We start from the raw sequence: 19,323 nt of genomic DNA, 5'->3' as shown, positions 1-19,323 counted from the left end.
ACTCTCAGCAGATGGGCCAATATGGTCACAAGACAACCTGCACTCCACATGCTAGGTGGCAATTAGTTTTGTGTTAATAGCAAGTATTAACACCTATTTGATGAAAATACAGAAAATGAACCATTCTGGCATCCCTCTGAAAGTTGGTCAATTAATCCTGTTTGTAAATAAAATCTTTACCTTCAGCTTCCAAAAAGGCAACCTTGACCTTTCCAAGTTTAAATTTTGAAAATACCAAGACATTTTATGTGTGGCTTCTGAGACTGGTCTAAAAATTACCTTTAACAGTAATGCTGTATACCATTTCTCTGCAGTTATTCATGATACAGTATTTTAAATCAATTATCTAAAATTTTATGCAAAAAAATTAGTAAGTGGATAGAGTCCCTAAATAATTAACAATCACATAATTACAATCCTGACTTAATTTCACCTCATTGTTGGTTCATATCTTGAGGATGTAAAATGCACAGTTTAAACAGATTCTTTGGGATCACACTCCTAGTTAGTAGTAAGAGAAATCTGTCTAACATCACTTCCAGATGGTGGGGATATGACTGAACAGATAAATGGTCAAACAGTGGCAGAACAAAGCCTAAAGTCCAGTATTCCTGGCAATGGTTTAACTACTCTCTACATCATTATCAGCTGTATTAAAAGATGACACAATACTTGCGTAAGCAGTTTCTAATTTTTCAGGCAGAAATGGCTAAAATATCTGTATAGCATACACACGCATACACACACAACACAGAATTTTCATTTATAGTTTTCTTTATATTTCTGAATCTTAAGGACCAGCCCAATTTTCAGAAGTCACTTATACTGTTTTACATAGATGGCATTTCTCCTGTTCTTAGTTTTGTTTTGCTTTCTCTTTTTTTCTAAAACCATTTCAATTGCCCAGGCTTTACCAGACGACCTAATCAGTGTAGTTATTTATCAGAAGCACAAATTACCACATGTCCTTGAAAGCACACACTCTCTGTGAAGAAGGCCGATCTCCTCAGCAGGAAAGCTGAGCACCTGTTCAGCATCTCTGCATCCCAGAAGCATATGATCTAAACAATGGAGCTACCAAACAATTAATACATTTTCCAGGGCAAAGTAGAAAAGCCACTTTGTGTAAAAATGCTGCAAAAAGGAATTATAAGTGGTCTATTCGGTTCCTTTTCTCACAGAATCAGGTATTTACTGTGAAGCCCACCTTTTCTGGAACTAAGAACTCTAAAAAGTCTCCTGAAGATAGACTTCCACTTGACAAAAAGGAATTTGTCACTGGGTTCAGGAAAACTGATAGCATTTTGGACTATATATCTTGAAACACTTATTCTCTAGTTCCTTTTCTATTTTATGAAATATTCATGAGTTGTGTGCACTAGGCACAAGCCATCAACAGCATTCAGAATTTGCCGGAATACATAAGAATGTAAATGGTATATTATATTTTTTTTTCCTGACAAGCTACCATGAACATCCCTCTCTCTACACTAGATTCTTTTTGAGAAAGTTAGTGTCACTTTAAAATTAGTTTAGAAAATCAGCAACAACAAAAAAATGCAATAGAAAATGACCATAGAACTAACCAATGGTGGTATCTTGAAAGCTAAATGATTAATGAAGGATGTTAAATCTACTTACAGTCCTTCAGATATTGCTAATAATTAACTAAATACAAATTGTGCTGACATGCCCAGATAAGAAATCACAATTAGATTTAGCACTCTACATCTGGTTTAACTCTGAGAAGGGATATTTGTTTTATCTTCACTATTATTAAGGAGCCCTGGTGGCACAGTGATTAAAGCACTCAGCTGCTAACCAAAAGGTTGGTGGTTTCAAACCAGCTGCTTTGAGGGAGAAAGATGTGGCAATTTGCTTTCATAAAGATTACAGCCTTGGAAACCCTGTGGAATGACCGGATGGCAGTGGATTTGGTTTGGGTTTTGGCTTTGACAAATATTACCTTGAACAGAAGGTTGTAGTGTTGGTATATTTAAATTCTACTTTTATGTCTTTGGTTGTAAAGTTATCATATTCTCTTTCTTTTACATTAAACCCATTGCTGTGGAGTCGATTCCGATTCATAGTGACCCTAGAGGACAGAGTAGAACTGCCCCATAGGGTTTCCGAGGAGCAGCAGCAGATGGATTTGAGCTGCCAACGTTTTGGTTAGCAGCAGAACTCTTGATGATTATTTACATAGAGCTTCAGCATATATACATTTGCTATGACTTGAGAGTAAAAAAACTTTATGCTTTGATAGCATATGACTTAATATGGGAGATCCCCCCATTTATTACAAATAGGGGCAACTTCTATCATGTGAAGCACTTCATGAAAAGATGTGTTGGAGGCACTTGTTCATCAAAAGGATACTAATTAGCAAAAGTTCCAGGTTTGCCTGAGAAAGAAAGATGTAATATCCAAGAAGAAATTAGAGCAAGTTTAATTTTTCTTCCCCTTTTTATTCAGTAGGAAGAGACTTTCTTATAGTGTCCAATTTGGCTTACATAAAATAAAAAAATAGAATTAAAAATGTGCTTTTAAAAACAAATCAAGATGCACTATAAAATGTCTTTCCCCTTTTACCTCATCCTCCTCCCCTTACTCACTTTTTTCATATTGGCGTGTAAAATGTCTTGCCTCTAATAGATGAATCAATGTTGTTGGTATATTTGAATGCATATATATTGAGACACTTGGAAAAAAGATATTGATGCTTGGCATAATCACACACACACACATACACAAAGTGACTAATGTTTTGTTTGGTTTTACCTTCCTGAAATTTTCACTTAGGAAACTGTAATATCTTCAGAAGTCTCTGCAATCAATTAGCATTCTGACAACGCTATGTATAAGATAAAAGAGTCCTTATTCTGTCCCTGCATCATATGGAAAATGTCCAAATAAACACTATACCCTGGTTGGGTAGAGAGATTGTTATTAGAATTGGGCAATACTACTTTTCCTGCCTCACTGTAACATTCAGACAGAAAATGTCTTTAATTCAACACACTAAAGGTATTTTGTAATTTCATTAGAGACAGTTAACTGAGAACGATCAGGTGTGTAAGGCTAAATAAAAGGAAGAAGCATATGGGTACTAATTAGAAAACATTTCCACAGCAAGTGAAAAAGATACTCCCTGATTCATCTCTGGTTACTGAAAGGTTGGCACAGATATCGTCTTCTGTGTTGAAGGTTTAATAGCTATCACAGCATTTCATAAATTTAAACTTGAATTGAAAAGCTTTTCTTGTCTCCAAAAGAAAAATAGTCACATATTACTTACGCAGTAATTACAGGCTATGCTGCCGCCCTAAAAAGCCTTACTATAAATGTGTTAAGCATGAACCACTACACAAACCTTATTCAGATTTCATTAAATGTTAAGCCAAAGAAATGTCATTCTCCACACCACTTCACACAATTGCTTGCCCAAGAACAATGGCCATCTCCCTAGTCTGAGACCTAAACAATGTAATGGAATCAATGTTGTTGATTTAGGCTATGGTTGGTTAAAAGTCATTACTGTTATCCCTCACCAAGTAAAGAGGTCTCTTTCTCCCTCATTATGCATAAGTGAAGTTTATGCTAATACATACAGATCTAAGAATGAATAAGCTTCTTTGAAATACCATTTAACTATTGGGAATTCAGGGGAAAGTACACGGCTTCTGTTATGATCAAAAGACTGACCTCAATTTCTATATTGCACTGATCCATGCTTTAAGCCTTTCTAACACACAATTTAAAGCTTACACAGCACTTCCATTTGCCTAGTACTTTAAAAATATTTAGCCGGTTACAAAAGCAGTACAGTGATATATCATACCAATAACAGAAGAATAAAGAGACCAAAATTAGGGGAATGTTTTAAAGGTAGAGGTAAGATTTCCCAAAATATCAGCCTTGTTTTTAAAGCCCTTAATATCACACATTCTAAAAGAAAAAAAGAAAAAAGAAGTAGTTTTAATGCATTTTGTTGAATCCTTATCTGCTACTTAGACTTGGAAGCAATTGAATTGGAAGATATTTGGAAAAGCCCTGGTGGGGCAGTGGTTAAGAGCTTGGCTACTACACACAAAAAAAACAAACAGAAAAAGGCTGGCAGTTTGAATCCACCAGCCGCTCCTTGGAAACCCTGTGGGGCAGTTCTACTCTGTCCTATAGGTTTGCTATGAGTCGGAATCGACTTGACGGCAACGGGTTTTGGTTTTAGTACAGCAGTTAAAGTTGTCAGGCTTGTGACCTAACATCTACACCAAATGGAAAGCTACGACTAGGTTTGTTCGTGTTTTATTTTACCTTATTTCAAAAATTATACATCCATTAAAATGCAATACACTCTGACAACTTTCTATTTTTGAATCTCCTTTCAGTCTGATCTTGCTTAATGATTATTAGTGGACAGGGCCATCTCTGATGTCACGTGAAGATCGTATGCCCCCTTATTATGATGTGACAAGATGGGCACTTCACCTCTGGAGCAGTCTTTCTAAAAACACATGATCTCAGTATCGTCATGACAAAGCCAAATTTAGTGGACATTCTATATGGTATCTGGCCAATATTCTTCCTCAAAACGTTCAATGTCATGAAAATCAAGGAACGACTGAGAAACTATCACAGACCAGAAAAGACTGGGGAAAACTGACAACTAGATGCATTACTCTGCAACAACTAAATAAATAAAAAAACAAACATACAAACAAACAAAACTTGAATTGCGTTCTAGAACAGAAAGAAAACATTAATGGAAAAACTGGTGAAATCCAAATAAAGTATAGGCTTTACTGAATTATTATGAATCAACATTTGTTCATTAGGTGACAAACGTACCCTAGTAATGTAAGACATTAACAATAGAGTAGGAACGGTGTGTAGTATACAAGAACCTCAGTATTATTTTGCAACTTCCCTGTAAATTCAAAATGAAAAATGATAAGGTAATACACTCCAATAAATTGAAAATTAGCCTTTGTCTACATTAGGCTTAATTTTACTATATAATTAATCCCTTAATCTAATATCAACATTTTATATTATCCATTATGTGCTCTAAAATTTGAGAACTACTAACTATACATAGAGAATGGACACCAACAATCCAGTTCTGTAAATTCTCCAATTTTTTAAAATTATGATAAAATTTATGTATATAACAAAACAAACAAAATTTTCTACTTCACCCTCTTTTATAAGTGTAATTTAGAGATATTATATATACAACTTAGGAATATTATATTTACAATTTAGGGGTATTAATTACTTTCGTCATGTTTCATCACTATTTATTTCCAAATTTTCGCATCACCCTTAACAGAAACTCAGTATCCCTTAAGCAATGACTCCCTCTTCCCCCTTCCCTGCTGCCCTTGGTAACAACTCATAAACTTCGGTCCCTATACCTCTGTCTGTACTAGATATTTGTCATAAGTGAGAGCACACATTATTTGTCCTTTTGTGACTGATTTATTTTATTTAGCATAAGGTTTTCAAAACTCATCCATATCGTAGCATGTATCAGGTCTGTTTTCTCTTTATCACTGAGTAATATTCCATTGCACTTATATACCACGTTTTGTTTATCCATTCATCTGATGATGGATATCTGGGTTGTTTCCACCTTTTGGCTATTGTGAATAGTGCTGCAAGGAACATTGGTTCTCCTTGCTTTTTAACTGCCATTTCTTCTCCACTGGAGAAGGCAGAAGGAGTCTCACATTGATGAATTTCTCCTGATAACGACCAACCTTTAAAGCTAGGTGTCTGGCAGCAAAATAAGCATGAAACACAGAGGCAATTTTTGCTACTACCATATTTGTATGCAAATAACATGTGCCTTCTACATTTGTTAGCCAACTCCTCCTTCCCCCACTACCCGAGGGATTTTTATAAGCGCCACTATGCCAATTTTTTTTCATGTTGCTGTAAAAAACAATTATCATAGCACACTTACAAAAATTTCTCCCTGGGGAGGGAGTGGTTAGTAAACAAGTGTAGAAAGGGTGTTATTTGTGTAAATATACCCTATTTAGGCTGAAAAACTGACTGAATTAATTTTTTTACTACTGATTTGCAAACAACCTCTCACTTGACTGTTTGGTTCAATTGAAGGCAGTGCTGTTGACACTATAACTTCGGGAAGTATATAGCATAACAGACCGAACCCAAACAAACAAAAAAACACACCCATTGCTATCAGTCCTTTCTGACTCATAACAATCCTACAGGACAGGGTAGAACTGCGCCAGAGGGTTTCTAAGGCTGTAATCTTTATGCAAGCAGACTGTCACCTCTTTCTCGCTGGAGTGGCTGTTGGGTTCAAACCACAGACCTTTTGGTTAGCAGTCACGTGCTGAACCACTGCACCACAAGGCTCCTTATAACAGGCCTAAACCCCTTGCTGTCGAGTTGATTCTAACTCATAGCAACCCTATCGGACAGAGTAGAACTGCCCCATAGGGTTTCCAAGAAGCATCTAGTGAATTCGAACTGCCAACTTCTTGATTAGCTCTTAATCACTATGTCACCAGGGTTTCCATAATAGACCTAGAGATACGAAAAACTGATATTTTTAAAATGAATGTTTAAGTTCAGGGGAATATCAACAGTGGTGCCAGTGAAAGTATATAAAATGTACCATGCTTCTGTCAAAGCATGACAGTTGAATAAAACCAAAAAAAAAAATTTTTTTTAAGGAAAAAGGTTAGAAAAAAAAAGCAGGATGTGACATTTTATATAGACTATGATGTGACATTTTATATAGACTATGATGTGACATTTTATATAGACTATGGCTGCTAACCAAATGGTCGGCAGTTCAAGTCTGCCAGGCGCTCCTAGGAAACCCTACGGGGCGTTGCATAGGGTCGTTATGAGTCGGAAATGACTCGATAGCACTACTTTTTTTTTTTTTATGATTTTATTAGGAATACCTGGGGGTGCAAAGGGTTAATGTACTCAGCTGCTAACCAAAAGGTTGGAGGTTTCATGTCCATCTAGAGGTGCCTCACAAGAACGCCCTGATGATCTACTTCCAAAAAAATCTGCCATGGAAAACCTCAGGGAGTACAGCTCTACTCTGACACACATGGGTTGCCAAGAGTTGAAATCAACTCAACGACAACTAGTTTACTGGCAGTAGGTAAGAGCAGAAGGAAGGCCAAACAAATCTTAAGGATAGAAATGCTCATTTGTATAGAAAACAAACAAACACTTGAATAATTTATTTGGTCATAAAGGATAAGGCCTTAAAAACCCAAACCAAACCCACTGCTGTCGAGTCGATTCCGACACATAGTGACCCTACAGGACAGAGTAGAACTGCCCCATAGAGTTTCCAATGAGCACCTGGCGGATTAGAACTGCCGACCTCTTGGTTAATAGCCATAGCACTTCACCACTACACCACCAGGGTTTCCGATAAGGCCTCACTTAGATGAAAAACACAAAATAGGTAAATTTAATTTTCTGAGAAGTGACCAGGGTTTTTGGACTTTCCCTGAAGAGTGGAGAGATTGGGTTTTGAGGTTTGTCAAAGGGAAGAACAGGAGAGAGATAGAGAAAAAAGGTCTTTGTGATAATAAGTGAGAAGGTGACTGGAAGTCCCTGAGTGAGAAATCCCCTATGTGGATAGTGATATTGACTACTCGTTACCCTTTCAGTGCTCTGCTAAATCTCTCTCTTTTGCCTGAGACCATAAAGACTGCTGCTATACTCAGCAGTCTTCTGTTAGTGATGCTTTGGGCATTAAAGGAAGGCAGGCAGTCTCCAGTGTGGAGTCTGAAGCACCAAGGAAACAGGGTAGTAGGTGAAGGAGGCCAGTGGAATGGGTGGTCCATAATCCAGCAGGAACAAAACATCAGATCTAGAAGGGGCCATGAGAAAGAAACCAACTCAGGAATCCTTGGTATTTGGGGATAAAAGATACAATGGAGAAACCAGCATGTAAGTGGATATTTAAAGAAAGAGTGACATCAAAAGCCTAGAGGACTTTAGTACATACAAACAGCATGTGGCTTGCATATGTAAATATTACGTGTAAAAATAATACACAAAGATACAGGAGTGTTTGAAGATAGAAATGTGGATACTTTTTCCTTTTCTAATTCTTCAATGGTTATCTAAGAATTGTCTGTCCATAGGATATTCTCACCTTCCTCTGGGCAAGTCTGCGTCATCCTTTTTCCACCTCACGGTCGGTTGAGGATCTCCCTGGACCTGACATCGAAATTCTACAGCTTCTTCCTCCAGCACCACCTGGTTAATTGGCCTCCTGAGAAATGTTGGTCGTTCTTGAGAGAAAAAAGAAAAAAAAAAGTCAAATGAAATAAAACGTGCATGCTTTAAGTAAATTATGGAAAAAACAAAGGTAATAGTGGCTCGTTTTTGGTACATAGGTACCTAAATCTGCATCTCCACGATGTCTTCACAAGGCTTTACGATCCCAATACAATTGAATGGAGTGGGATATTTTGGAAAAGAAGAATAGCTATGGTTTGTATGTAAGACTATATAACTCTAATTCTTTTATGAATTCTTGACCTAAATCATGTAAAAAAATCATATAGATATTATTAAAAAAAAATCAGAACACTAAACTGTACAGAGACAAAGAAGGAGATTTGAAAAATGATTAATCTATTATAATGGCTCAGGGTGAGAAAACCTAGTTGAAACTCATGGAAAATATCAAAAAGGAAATAAACATTAATTCCTTCAAGAACTCTAAAAGAAGAAACAAGGTGTGTTCTCACACTTAAGTGCTATCTAAATTTCCCTCGTTTAGGCTAACATTTGACAAGCACCCAGTTCTTCCATGAACGTTTTCACTTCGTGCATGGGAAACCTGTCTATCTGGGTTTTTTATTTTTCTTAAGTACATACAGACTGTCATTATTAATTATTGCAAACTACTTACTGTTATACATTATTTTGTAAGGCCACCTCTAATCATTTTTTCCTATGTGTTCCAAATATTTGCCCATTTTTACTTTTCTAAGCTTTTATATTTCTCTTCAGTATTCTCTTTTGGTGTTTGTCTTTTGTTGGTCCTTACTTTATTCAAGTATTTCTTCATATAAAGCAAAGGAAAAATAAATCCCTGTCTATAGAATCTACTGTTTAAGGAACATAAAACAAAAAGTAGTTTTACATATATCTAAATATTTCAATTCTTTTCTAGTTTCTTCCCTTTTTTGATAAAGGCCCGGCACTACAAAAATGACCATTTTAGCTAGTATTAGCTCAAATCACAAGTGTTATGGATTGAACTGTGTCCCCCGAAAATACGTGTTGTAAATCCTAAGCTTTATTCCTGTGGTTATAATCCCATTTGGGAATGGGCTGTCTTTGTTATGGCAATGAGACAGGGTTACTGTACCGTGTGTTTTGAGTCAATCTCTTTTGAGATATAAAAGAGATTAAACAAGCAGGCAAGTAAGCAGAGATGGGGGAAGAGAGATACCAAGCCACATGAAGTTCACCCAGGAGCAGAAGCTAAAAGAGACAAGGACTTTCCTTCAGATTCAACACTGAGAGAAAGATTTCCCCTAAAGCTCTCACCCTGAATTTGGACTTCTAGCCTCCTAAACTGTGAGAAAATAAATTTCTGTTTGTTAAAGACACCTACTTTGGCATTTCTGTTATAGCAGCACTAGATAAGTAAAACAATAGGTAAGTCCAATATTGCTACTTATTAAAGTAGAAAGAGAACTTAGTCAAGGAGATCCACTGGGAGTTGACACAACTATTCTGGCCATGTGGCCTTATTTAGCCACTTAGTACTTTGGTTTCAAATCTCTAACCTAGAGTTTGGAATACAGTGGCACAAAAACTGAAACATATTTTGCAGGAAACCTTTAATCCAGAAAAGAAAAACAAATGTTTTCAAATAATATATGGTAACCATCTAGAATGAGGGTATATACTTTTATTGACTACATCAATATTTAAAAACCCCATGTGTAAATTGCAAGCACAGCATTTTATTGTTAATAAGTTCAACCACCATTGGCATTCAAAGGGAAGATAATCCCACAGAGGGTTTGACAGTAGTGGTCAAAATTTTCTTCAAAACACAGACCTGCTTATTGTCAGGTATCTATACTCTGAGACTCCAAAATTCCAAGTCATAAAACAAGGCAAATAGGGTTTTATCATAGGAAATTTATAATTCAAATTTTACAAATAATCCATAGAAACCACGGAAAAACAAGATTACTTCTAAAGAACATCAGATTTTAGGTAGCCGGATCAGTTAGTAGCAAAGCGTACCCTCAGACAACAGAACAAATTTGCATGTTGGATAGAATGGTTTGGTGCTATCCTTGTGAACTCTGAGTAGGATGTGCCCAAAATGGCTATTTCAGTGCTGACATAGTTGATACTGAGCTCTTGTTTCTAGCATTAAACAGGCAACAGGATCGGTAGCTCCTTACGAGTGCTTTGAAGGTTAGCAGTAAAAACAAGTCATTAGCACAGGAAGCCAGATGGACTTATTCTGGGCTATCACATCTGGGTTATCCAATGAATCTCAAAGCTGCATTAACCCAACGTTAAAAAAATAAATAAAAATAATATATATATTTTTTTTACCTAGTGCTAAACCACAGTTCATACCACTTGAGGTTGAAAAGTGATCTGTGAGAGGAGACTCTCCTGCCCCCTCTTATTTAAACATGGGTATCAATTTTATCATACCCCATCCTGGTATAAAGATGAATGAGCTGAGAGAAGTCATTCTCTCACCTGTGATTCAGTCAGCACATGTTATTGCAACCTCTTCTATGCCAGACTTTGAGTTTGTATCTGGGGATTAACCAGTAGCCTGGTCTCATTGGACAAGTGGTCGGAGGCAAAGCTAGTCAGATGGTGAACAGCAAGACTAAGAAGGCTCTTGCATGCCAAGTCAAGGAATTTGAGGTCTGCTTTGAGGGTGATGAAGAGATGTTGAAGGATTTTAAGAAAGAGAGCAACATTTTTAATAAGCATAAGAAAAAGACTGTGTTGGCAGATGTATGAAAAACACATTAGAAGATAAACTTGCAGTTGTAAATTAGGTCAAAGGGTTACTGCAACAAATTATTTCAGTTTAAGCTGATATAATAGCTCTGGGGATATGGAAGAAATGGCAGACTTAAAGAGACAGCAAACCTGGGAGATCAATCAATTTTGGAGGGTGAAAAAGAAAAGTTAAGAAAATTCCCAAATTTCTAGTTTAGAGATTTGGAACAGATTGGCACATAAGGTGTGGATGTGGTGTCTGTGCGTGTGTGCGTGTGTGTGTAAAGATCTTTTCATCATAGAGATGTAGGCATGAGATAAACAAACCCATATGCTTAAGCCATTGTTCGTTAAGTTTCTGTTACTTGAAGTCAAAGGCATTCCTAATTAATAAGATCAGGAAGGCTACTTATCTGATAGAGGGAAAAGGAAAGTAAATATGGTCATATGTGTAGATGTGGAAGAAGTCCTTGGATTAAAGAATCTAAATAAAGAAGGAATCAAAAGAAACTTCTCAAGCATGATAAAGATATTTTGGCTGAAATTAAATCAAATGTAAGATACTAAACATGTGCCCATTAAAGTTAGGAACAAGATGAACATTACAACATTACAAATCAACAAGAAAGAGAAAGGAGATGTGAGCACTGAAGAACAACCAAAATAACTACTACTTGCAGACACTCTGCTTGTATTTCTATTTAAAAAAGGAAAGAAACATAAAAGAATTTTGACTATAATATTTTTAAATGACTAGATAAAGAATGGAGCTCTGGTGGAGCAGTGGGTAAGAGCTCAGCTAACCAAAAAGCTGGCAGTTTGATTCCACCAGGCACTCCCTGGAAACCCTATGGGGCAGTTCTATTCTGTCCTACAGGGTACCTTTGAGGCAGAATCAACTCAAAGGCAACCAGTCCAAAGAATAAAGGCCTGAAGAACAATAACTTTGTTAACTGATAATTGATAAAATATAAGAAGTACAGAGGATCACTGGTGCATTGCTGGCAATACTGGAAAACGGAATTTTTGGATAAATTGTGGCAAATTCATAAGTTGAAAAGCTATTATCCCATTGGAGTGTTTAAGCTATCTAGCTATCTATATGATACGAAAAATTTTCATGGCATGCTGCTGAGTGAAAAATAAAAATTGCGTAACACTATAAGGTCACTATGAGTCGGAATCAACTCAACGGCAATAGGTCTTTTTTTTTTTTGGATGTGAGACTAAGGAGCCCTGGGGGCTCAGTGGTTTTAAGAGGTCTTCTGTGAACCTCAAGTCTGCTTCCATGAAGATTTACTGCCTTGGAAACCCTACGGGGCAGTTCTACTCTGTCCTACAGGGTCCCTATGAGTCGGAATCAACTTGATGGCAATGGGATGTGAGACTAGGTTCATTAAAACAAGCAAACACACACACACACACACACACACACACACACACACGTATAGTTTCAGTCAAAGTTTTTGTATCTTCCTTTAACAAGCTATCAGTCATGTTATCCCAAATTATAAGCTCAATTAATTGGAAAGGCAAACTTTAGATATGTTCCAAAACTAAAGTTGCTTCTTCCTCAAAGGGACACCATCAGGATCCTTAGGAATATTCTGATTATCATACATGTTCTAAGTCCTACATGTTTTATAGGGAGACACGTGGAAGCACCTGATTTATAATTTCAAGAAGCAAGTTACAGATCTCCTGCTGCTGTTCTGATGAACTCAGCAGGGGTGGAGAACTTTGCAATGAACCTTCCCTATTCCCTTCTGCCCTCAAGCAGAGTCCAGTTGCTTAGCAACTGGAAAACCACAGAAGAGTGTGTGGTATAGAAATTTTCGCAGTTTATCATTGGCTCATGGAGTAAAATGTAACTGAATGGATATACAGAAAAAAATGGGTCATGTGAAGAATAACGGATGAAAATCACCTGCATATATATGACACATGAAAATGAGTATCTGAGGTTCTGTTTTCCAGAAAAGTCACTTTAGAATTCAATGATATATTGAAGTTCGGTCACAGCTTGTCAAGTATTATTCTGAGAATTTCCATTTTTTAAAATCTTATCTTCCTTATTCCAATTATTTGGTGTTAACAACACTAAATTCACCCGTTGCCTTACAACGTTCATAGCTGCCTACGAAAACAACGTGCTTAAAACTAAGTTTGCCTAAAGTTTATTTAAACGGAAGGAAATTTTCTGTAAGAATTATTTCCTTGTCTCTTTAACCAGACTTTATCCCCAGAAAATCTGAGAAGAGAATAAATACTAAAGACTAAAGAAGTTATAGAGGTCATACATGTATTTTAAAAGCTTTGCATTTGCAATGAATAGCATTATCAACAGCCAAACACAAAGCCGAACCCCTTTCAGGTCCAAACTACAAAAATTATAAGAAATGTCTTGATTATGCCTTTTTCTGCAAAAATTTAAAGCTAGGAAGGACACTGAACACTACTAAATACCCTATTGAGTTTCACCCCATGAAGCTCTACACAATTAAATACACACAAAAAAATCTCGAACTAATGAATAGAAAGGAAAGTTAATTTCACATGTCAAACTAAGGTCCGTTACTTTTCCCATGTTATCACCCTATGTCAGAACTCAGATTGAAAAACAGGGGAGAAAATCTCGAGTGTTGTTTTCTGACTGCTCGTCAATTAGATTAGAGTCTCTCTGAATGGCTCGATCTCTAATTATTTCACCATGGAGGGATCAGAGGCAATGTCTTTGCCAATGCAATTAACTTTTCTTGTGTGTGAGATTAACTGGATTTGAATCACCTGCATAGCTTGCTACCAGGTTAATCTCTCTTGAGACACTTGTGTTGTTTGCCAGTGTGGTATTCTGTAAAGCATAGCTTTCAAGTTGTCAGGTCAATTTCATTCCAAATTAGCATTCGAAAAACTCAACTTTATATGATGCCGTAATAAAATCGAATGTCAAATCCCGTGGTATAATTAAACGTTGTAGTTATGTCAATACTATCCAGAGAGCAAACATATTCAAATTAACACAATATAGCATAAATCTAAAATGTGGTTGCATACTACCCATGACGTTTCTCATTTTTATGCTACAGTGGAGGAAATTAAGTACGCAATGAATAAATTTCTCTTTTCAACTTTATGCAATCACTGAAAATGGCTGCAAAATTGCCAATCTCTGCCATGAGAGCTATTGCCAGGATGACCTTAACAACTTAAAAGCAAATTCTGCTTGACATTATAAATGTAGTGTTGCAGCAATAATTACATAGGTAGAGTTCTTTAAGTCCTGTAAGATCAAAGCTACGCAATAAAAGGCCATTAGCGCTAACCACTGCTTGTAAACCTTATGTTGGTTTACAAGCTGGCTCTGAAGGACCTGACATTCTGTAGTCTTTGTTAAATTAGGAAGTCAGATGGCTAGCCCTAGTATGCCTCCTTTTATTTAACTACATAAGGGGACGGGAGTATAATAACCATTGAATGTGAATTATTGCAATTTCGTGCCCTTCCAAAATGTGTGGATGACCATGATCAGCCCATGTGAATGTGACTAAATAACTCCTGAATGCATTAATTTCTTTTCCTGCCAAGAATTTTCCTATCTGAGGAAAATCACCTTGTGAAACAAAAAGGTAAATGTTTTTTAAAAAATGTTGCTCTCACCATATTTTAGACACAAAGTTTTATGTTACTGCTGATGGGATAGTCCCTCTGAGAGCAGGGGTCCTGTCTATTAATCTCATCACTATATTCAAGCATTTAGACAGGACCTGGCACACAGCAGGTACTCAATACATTTTGTTGAATGAGTGAGTAGACAAGAGAATTTTATTATTTTTTTTAAAGTTTGCAAGTAAACATTAATTAAGAGAACTATATTGCTCCCAATGATTTTCATAGCACCTTATGTTTTGAATAGCACTGTGTTCTCTTAAATGAAACAAACAAAAAAACCAAAGCCCATGCTCTTACGTCAATTCCAACTCAGAGTGATCATACAGGACAGAGTAGAACTGCCCCATAGAGTTTCCAAGGAGCGCCTGGTGGATTCAAACTGCCGAGCTTTTGGTTAGCAGCCATAACTCTTAACCACTATGCCACTGGGGCTTCCCTCTTAAATGAAGGCCACAGATCATCATCTAGGTGTTTCCTAAGGTTTGGTTTGGAATTATTTTCTCATACAGTTTTATGTCTGAGTATCTCATCAATAGTTAAGCCATCAAATATTACATCTTATTCAATGGCTGAAAAATGGATATCACCAGACTTAATCTCTGTCCTTATGCCCAATAAAATGGTCAGTTCCTAGTCTAAGCATCATACAGTTAAAGCCAACAGCTGACATAATTGCCAGTGCTCTTTTTAATAAACAATTAAATATGAATGAAGAAGAAAAGGTCACTTGCCATTTGAAAAAAATTTCGGATTTTTAAAAATATGTTGCAATGTTCAAACTAAAAAACATGTGAGCCATTTACTAAAGAATCGATATACTTGAAGAACAGAGAAAACTATTTTCTCCAGCAATATGTCTCATGAAACAGATGGCTGTTGTATTCGCAAATATGATTAGGTCAGAAATAACAATATCTAACAAGAAAATATAAAGTGGTTCATTAGAAAACACATACTGAAGCAACAGTGGCAGAATCAAATAAGGTGGGCCTCATTATAAGTAGGACCTAACTTATTTTATGTTCCCTAAGAATTGGGGAGTCAAGATAGGCAAGAGGTCTCTCTCATTGAATATTTGTTACCACCTTGATTCAGGCCATCAATACTGTCTTTCTGTGTTACTTCTGGGTTTATATTTTGTTTCCTCATCAGTAGTGGAGTTTTAGTTTTTCCCTCAACTTAATATTATACTTATAGGAGCCCTGGTGGTGCATTGGTTAAGTGATAGGCTGCTAACCAAAAGGTTGGCAGTTCAAATCTACCAGCTGCTCCTTGGAAACCCTATGGGGCATTTCCACTCTGTCCTATTAGGCCGCTATGAGTTGACACAGACTTGAGGGCAACAGGTTTGATTTTTTTGTTTGTTTTATAACCCCTCAGGTCAGTTCCGACTAGTTTACCCCACCAGGTAAATGCTTCTCGGCTTTTAAAATCAATTTTTCCAGAGGAACTGCCTCTAGACAAATTCAATCTTTGGTTTCCACCTATTTTCAAAATAATTTAGAGGTTCCCTTGTAACTCCTTACACTTTTAAGGATCTCCTACAGTTCTCTTCATGTCTTTAGGAAACGCTGGGTAAATATTTCAGAAAACAGTTACAATAATGATAAGTAATTGCCTGGGTAATGCCATTAAACCCTTTCAATTTCGTTCTGAAGACAATATATACTACTGCAACGCACCATTTTCCTGTTCCACAGCTTGTGGTAGTTACAGAAAAATAGAGATAAGTGTTTCTTTAAATAGAACAGCTGTATTGTGGACTTTCAATGCTAATGTTCAGTGACCACTAATTTCACATCCTACCAGGCAAAACTGTATTTTATTCATCACGGAGTGAAACACATTTGCAGACTCTTATAGATGACTGTGTGAAATTTAAGGGCAAACTGATATTTGTCTGAGCTCTGCAGGACAGAAATTTACATGCATACTTTGAAAAATTTTATTTTTACTATTCAATTCATTTAACAAATGACAGGATCTCTCCTGGCTTTGTCATTTTGAACTTCCAGCTGCTTAGTATCCACAGGGAGCATTACCAGAGATTACGGTACTCACAGTGATTGAAAAGAGAGGCCTGCACTGTAGTACACACTCAAAAGGCACAATGGTACGTAACTCACTGAACGTAATGGAAATCAGAATATGGCTCTTTTCCCATTACGACATGGGATGGCAAATCCCAAAATGCAGAAGAGCCTTCTTTAGGGACCTATGTAGGCATTGGTGCTGCACTTGGGTACATCCTGAGAAGTGATAAGAAATAGGGATCTTTTCATATCACTCCCAGAACCTGAAGATTATTTTATTGGCACAGAGAAGCAGTTTGAAAATTACAATGACCTCTTGCATTTAAAAATATAAATATAGTGGGTTTGGGTTATATATAATATCGGTGATAGGGAAATGGTTTACTAAGGGATATGGAGGTGTAAATGTTTCTTATATATAAGAAGGAACCCTGTGTGGCACAGTGATTAACAGCGAAGGTCAACAGTTCGAATCTACCAGCCGCTCCTTGGAAATCCTATGGGGCAGTTCTACTCTCTCCTATAGGGTCGCTACAAGTTGGAACTGACTTGACAGTATCAGCTTTGGTTTTTTTGGTTTATATATAAGAAAATTACATATAAAGCAAGTGTTTGCTTTTAATATTTAAAAATCAAAGAAAACGTAAAAGCAGTTTATAACTTAAAAGAGTTTTACCAAAGACAGTTAGCTCCGCTGGATCACTGTCTCTTTCTCCCACCATGTTGGTACCGACACAGGTATACATCCCTGCATCACTTTTCCTGGTATTGGAGATCATCAGTTTTCCACCACGGATCTGTTGAAAATCAAATAAGAAAAGAAAGTGGAAATAGGGAAGGAAAATTCATTAATAAAAACTTTTGAATGTTTACTTACAATGTTTTCTTTCTCAAAGCAAACAGATTAGTGGATAATACACAAAATTCTCCCACTACTTTGGCAACTGCATGTGTCCTGTCTTCTTTTAAATTTACCCTCAATATAAGCATCCATATTCCCTGGCTAGGTAATGTTTCACTAACTAAGACTTTATCTCTGTACTGGGTCCTATTTCCAGTCTTGTGACTGCTCCCACTAAATCTCAGTGGTCTTTCTTCACACTCAGATTCTGTCGAATGATCTGTTATCGTCATTAGTCATCAGCAAGGAACACCAGAAATCTGCTGTAGATATATAATGAAATCCGGCTGATTCAGAGGGATTCAACAGGTGTTGACTGACTACCTCTAGGGCCTGTGCAGTGTTCTAGCACTTGGGATACAATAATAAACCAAGTATTAAATATCTCTGTCTTCATGGAACTTACATTTCAATTTTTAGTATTACCATCTTTGTCTCGTCTTGATTGTATTTAAGAGTTTTCTTGGTCAGAAGGGCAAACTGATTAAAAATATATATATATATTTTAAATGGTGAGTATGAATTGGTATAAATCTTTGGCTTTTAATAGGTGCTCCTTAAATGTGTCTTCAAACCATCTATTGACAAATAAATGTAATAATATTGAAATGTTCATTTGCTAAAGAGGATGTTAAAGCAAAGTTAGATTTTTAGTAAGTGTATCATCACTCAAGGAAACCCTGGTGGCGTAGTGGTTAAGTGCCACAGCTGCTAACCAAGGGGTTGACAGTTTGAATCCGCCAGGCGCTCTCTGGAAACTCTATGGGGCAGTTCTATTCTGTCCTATGGGGTCGCTATGAGTCGGAATCAACTTGACAGCACTGGGTATCATCACTCATAACTTTTTTTTCAGTCTTTTCTGTGTTCATCAGATTTAATAAACATTACTTCATAATGACTGAGTGTTCTTAAAAAGATACCAGATAAGTACATGCTGGTTTCCTCTAATATTTTTTTTTTTATAACTTTTATTAAGCTTCAAGTGAACGTTTACAAATCCAATCAGTCTGTCACATATAAGTTTACATACATCTCACTCCCTACTCCCACTTGCTCTCCCCCTCTTGAGTCAGTCCTTTCAGTCTCTCCTTTCTTGACAATTTTGCCGGCTTCCCTCTCTCTCTATCCTCCCATCCCCCCTCCAGACAAGAGTTGCCAACACAATCTCAAGTGTCCACCTGATATAATTAGCTCACTCTTCATCAGCATCTCTCTCCCACCTGCTGACCAGTCCCTTTCATGTCTGATGAGTTGTCTTCGGGGATGGTTCCTGTCCTGTGCCAACAGAAGGTCTGGGGAGCATGGCCGCCAGGATTCCTCTAGTCTCAGTCAGACCATTAAGTTTGGTCTTTTTATGAGAATTTGGGGTCTGTATCCCACTGATCTCCTGCTCCCTCAGGGGTCCTCTGCTGTGCTCCCTGTCAGGGCAGTCATCGATTGTGGCCGGGCACCAACTAGTTCTTCTGGTCTCAGGATGATGTAGGTCTCTGGTTCATGTGGCCCTTTCTGTCTCTTGGGCTCTTAGTTGTCATGTGGCCTTGGTGTTCTTCATTTTCCTTTGCTCCAGGTGGGTTGAGACCAATTGATGCATCTTAGATGGCCGCTTGTTAGCATTTAAGACCCCAGACACCACATTTCAAAGTGGGATGCAGAATGATTTCATAATAGAATTATTTTGCCAATTGACTTAGAAGTCCCCGCAAA

The 19,323-nt window shown here is 37.0% G+C and overlaps 1 protein-coding gene across 14 annotated transcripts in view; it reads right to left on the bottom strand.

The window, feature by feature from the left end:
• Positions 1–19,323, bottom strand: part of ROBO2 (roundabout guidance receptor 2) — a 652,610-nt gene that overhangs the window by 167,175 nt on the left and 466,112 nt on the right. For all 14 annotated transcript variants that reach the window (XM_049858165.1, XM_049858166.1, XM_049858169.1 and 11 more), the window contains exons 4-5: positions 17,395–17,515; positions 8,168–8,306 (exon numbers count right to left, since the gene is read on the bottom strand). In XM_049858165.1, coding sequence (XP_049714122.1) covers positions 8,168–8,306; positions 17,395–17,515 — 260 coding nt within the window. The remainder of the gene's footprint in view (positions 1–8,167; positions 8,307–17,394; positions 17,516–19,323) is intronic.

The sequence above is a fragment of the Elephas maximus genome, chromosome 18 (genome assembly GCF_024166365.1).
Source record: "Elephas maximus indicus isolate mEleMax1 chromosome 18, mEleMax1 primary haplotype, whole genome shotgun sequence".
In the NCBI taxonomy this organism is placed as follows: domain Eukaryota; kingdom Metazoa; phylum Chordata; class Mammalia; order Proboscidea; family Elephantidae; genus Elephas; species Elephas maximus.
Note: the sequence above shows the minus strand (reverse complement) of the source record. Positions and strands in the feature narration are given on the sequence as shown.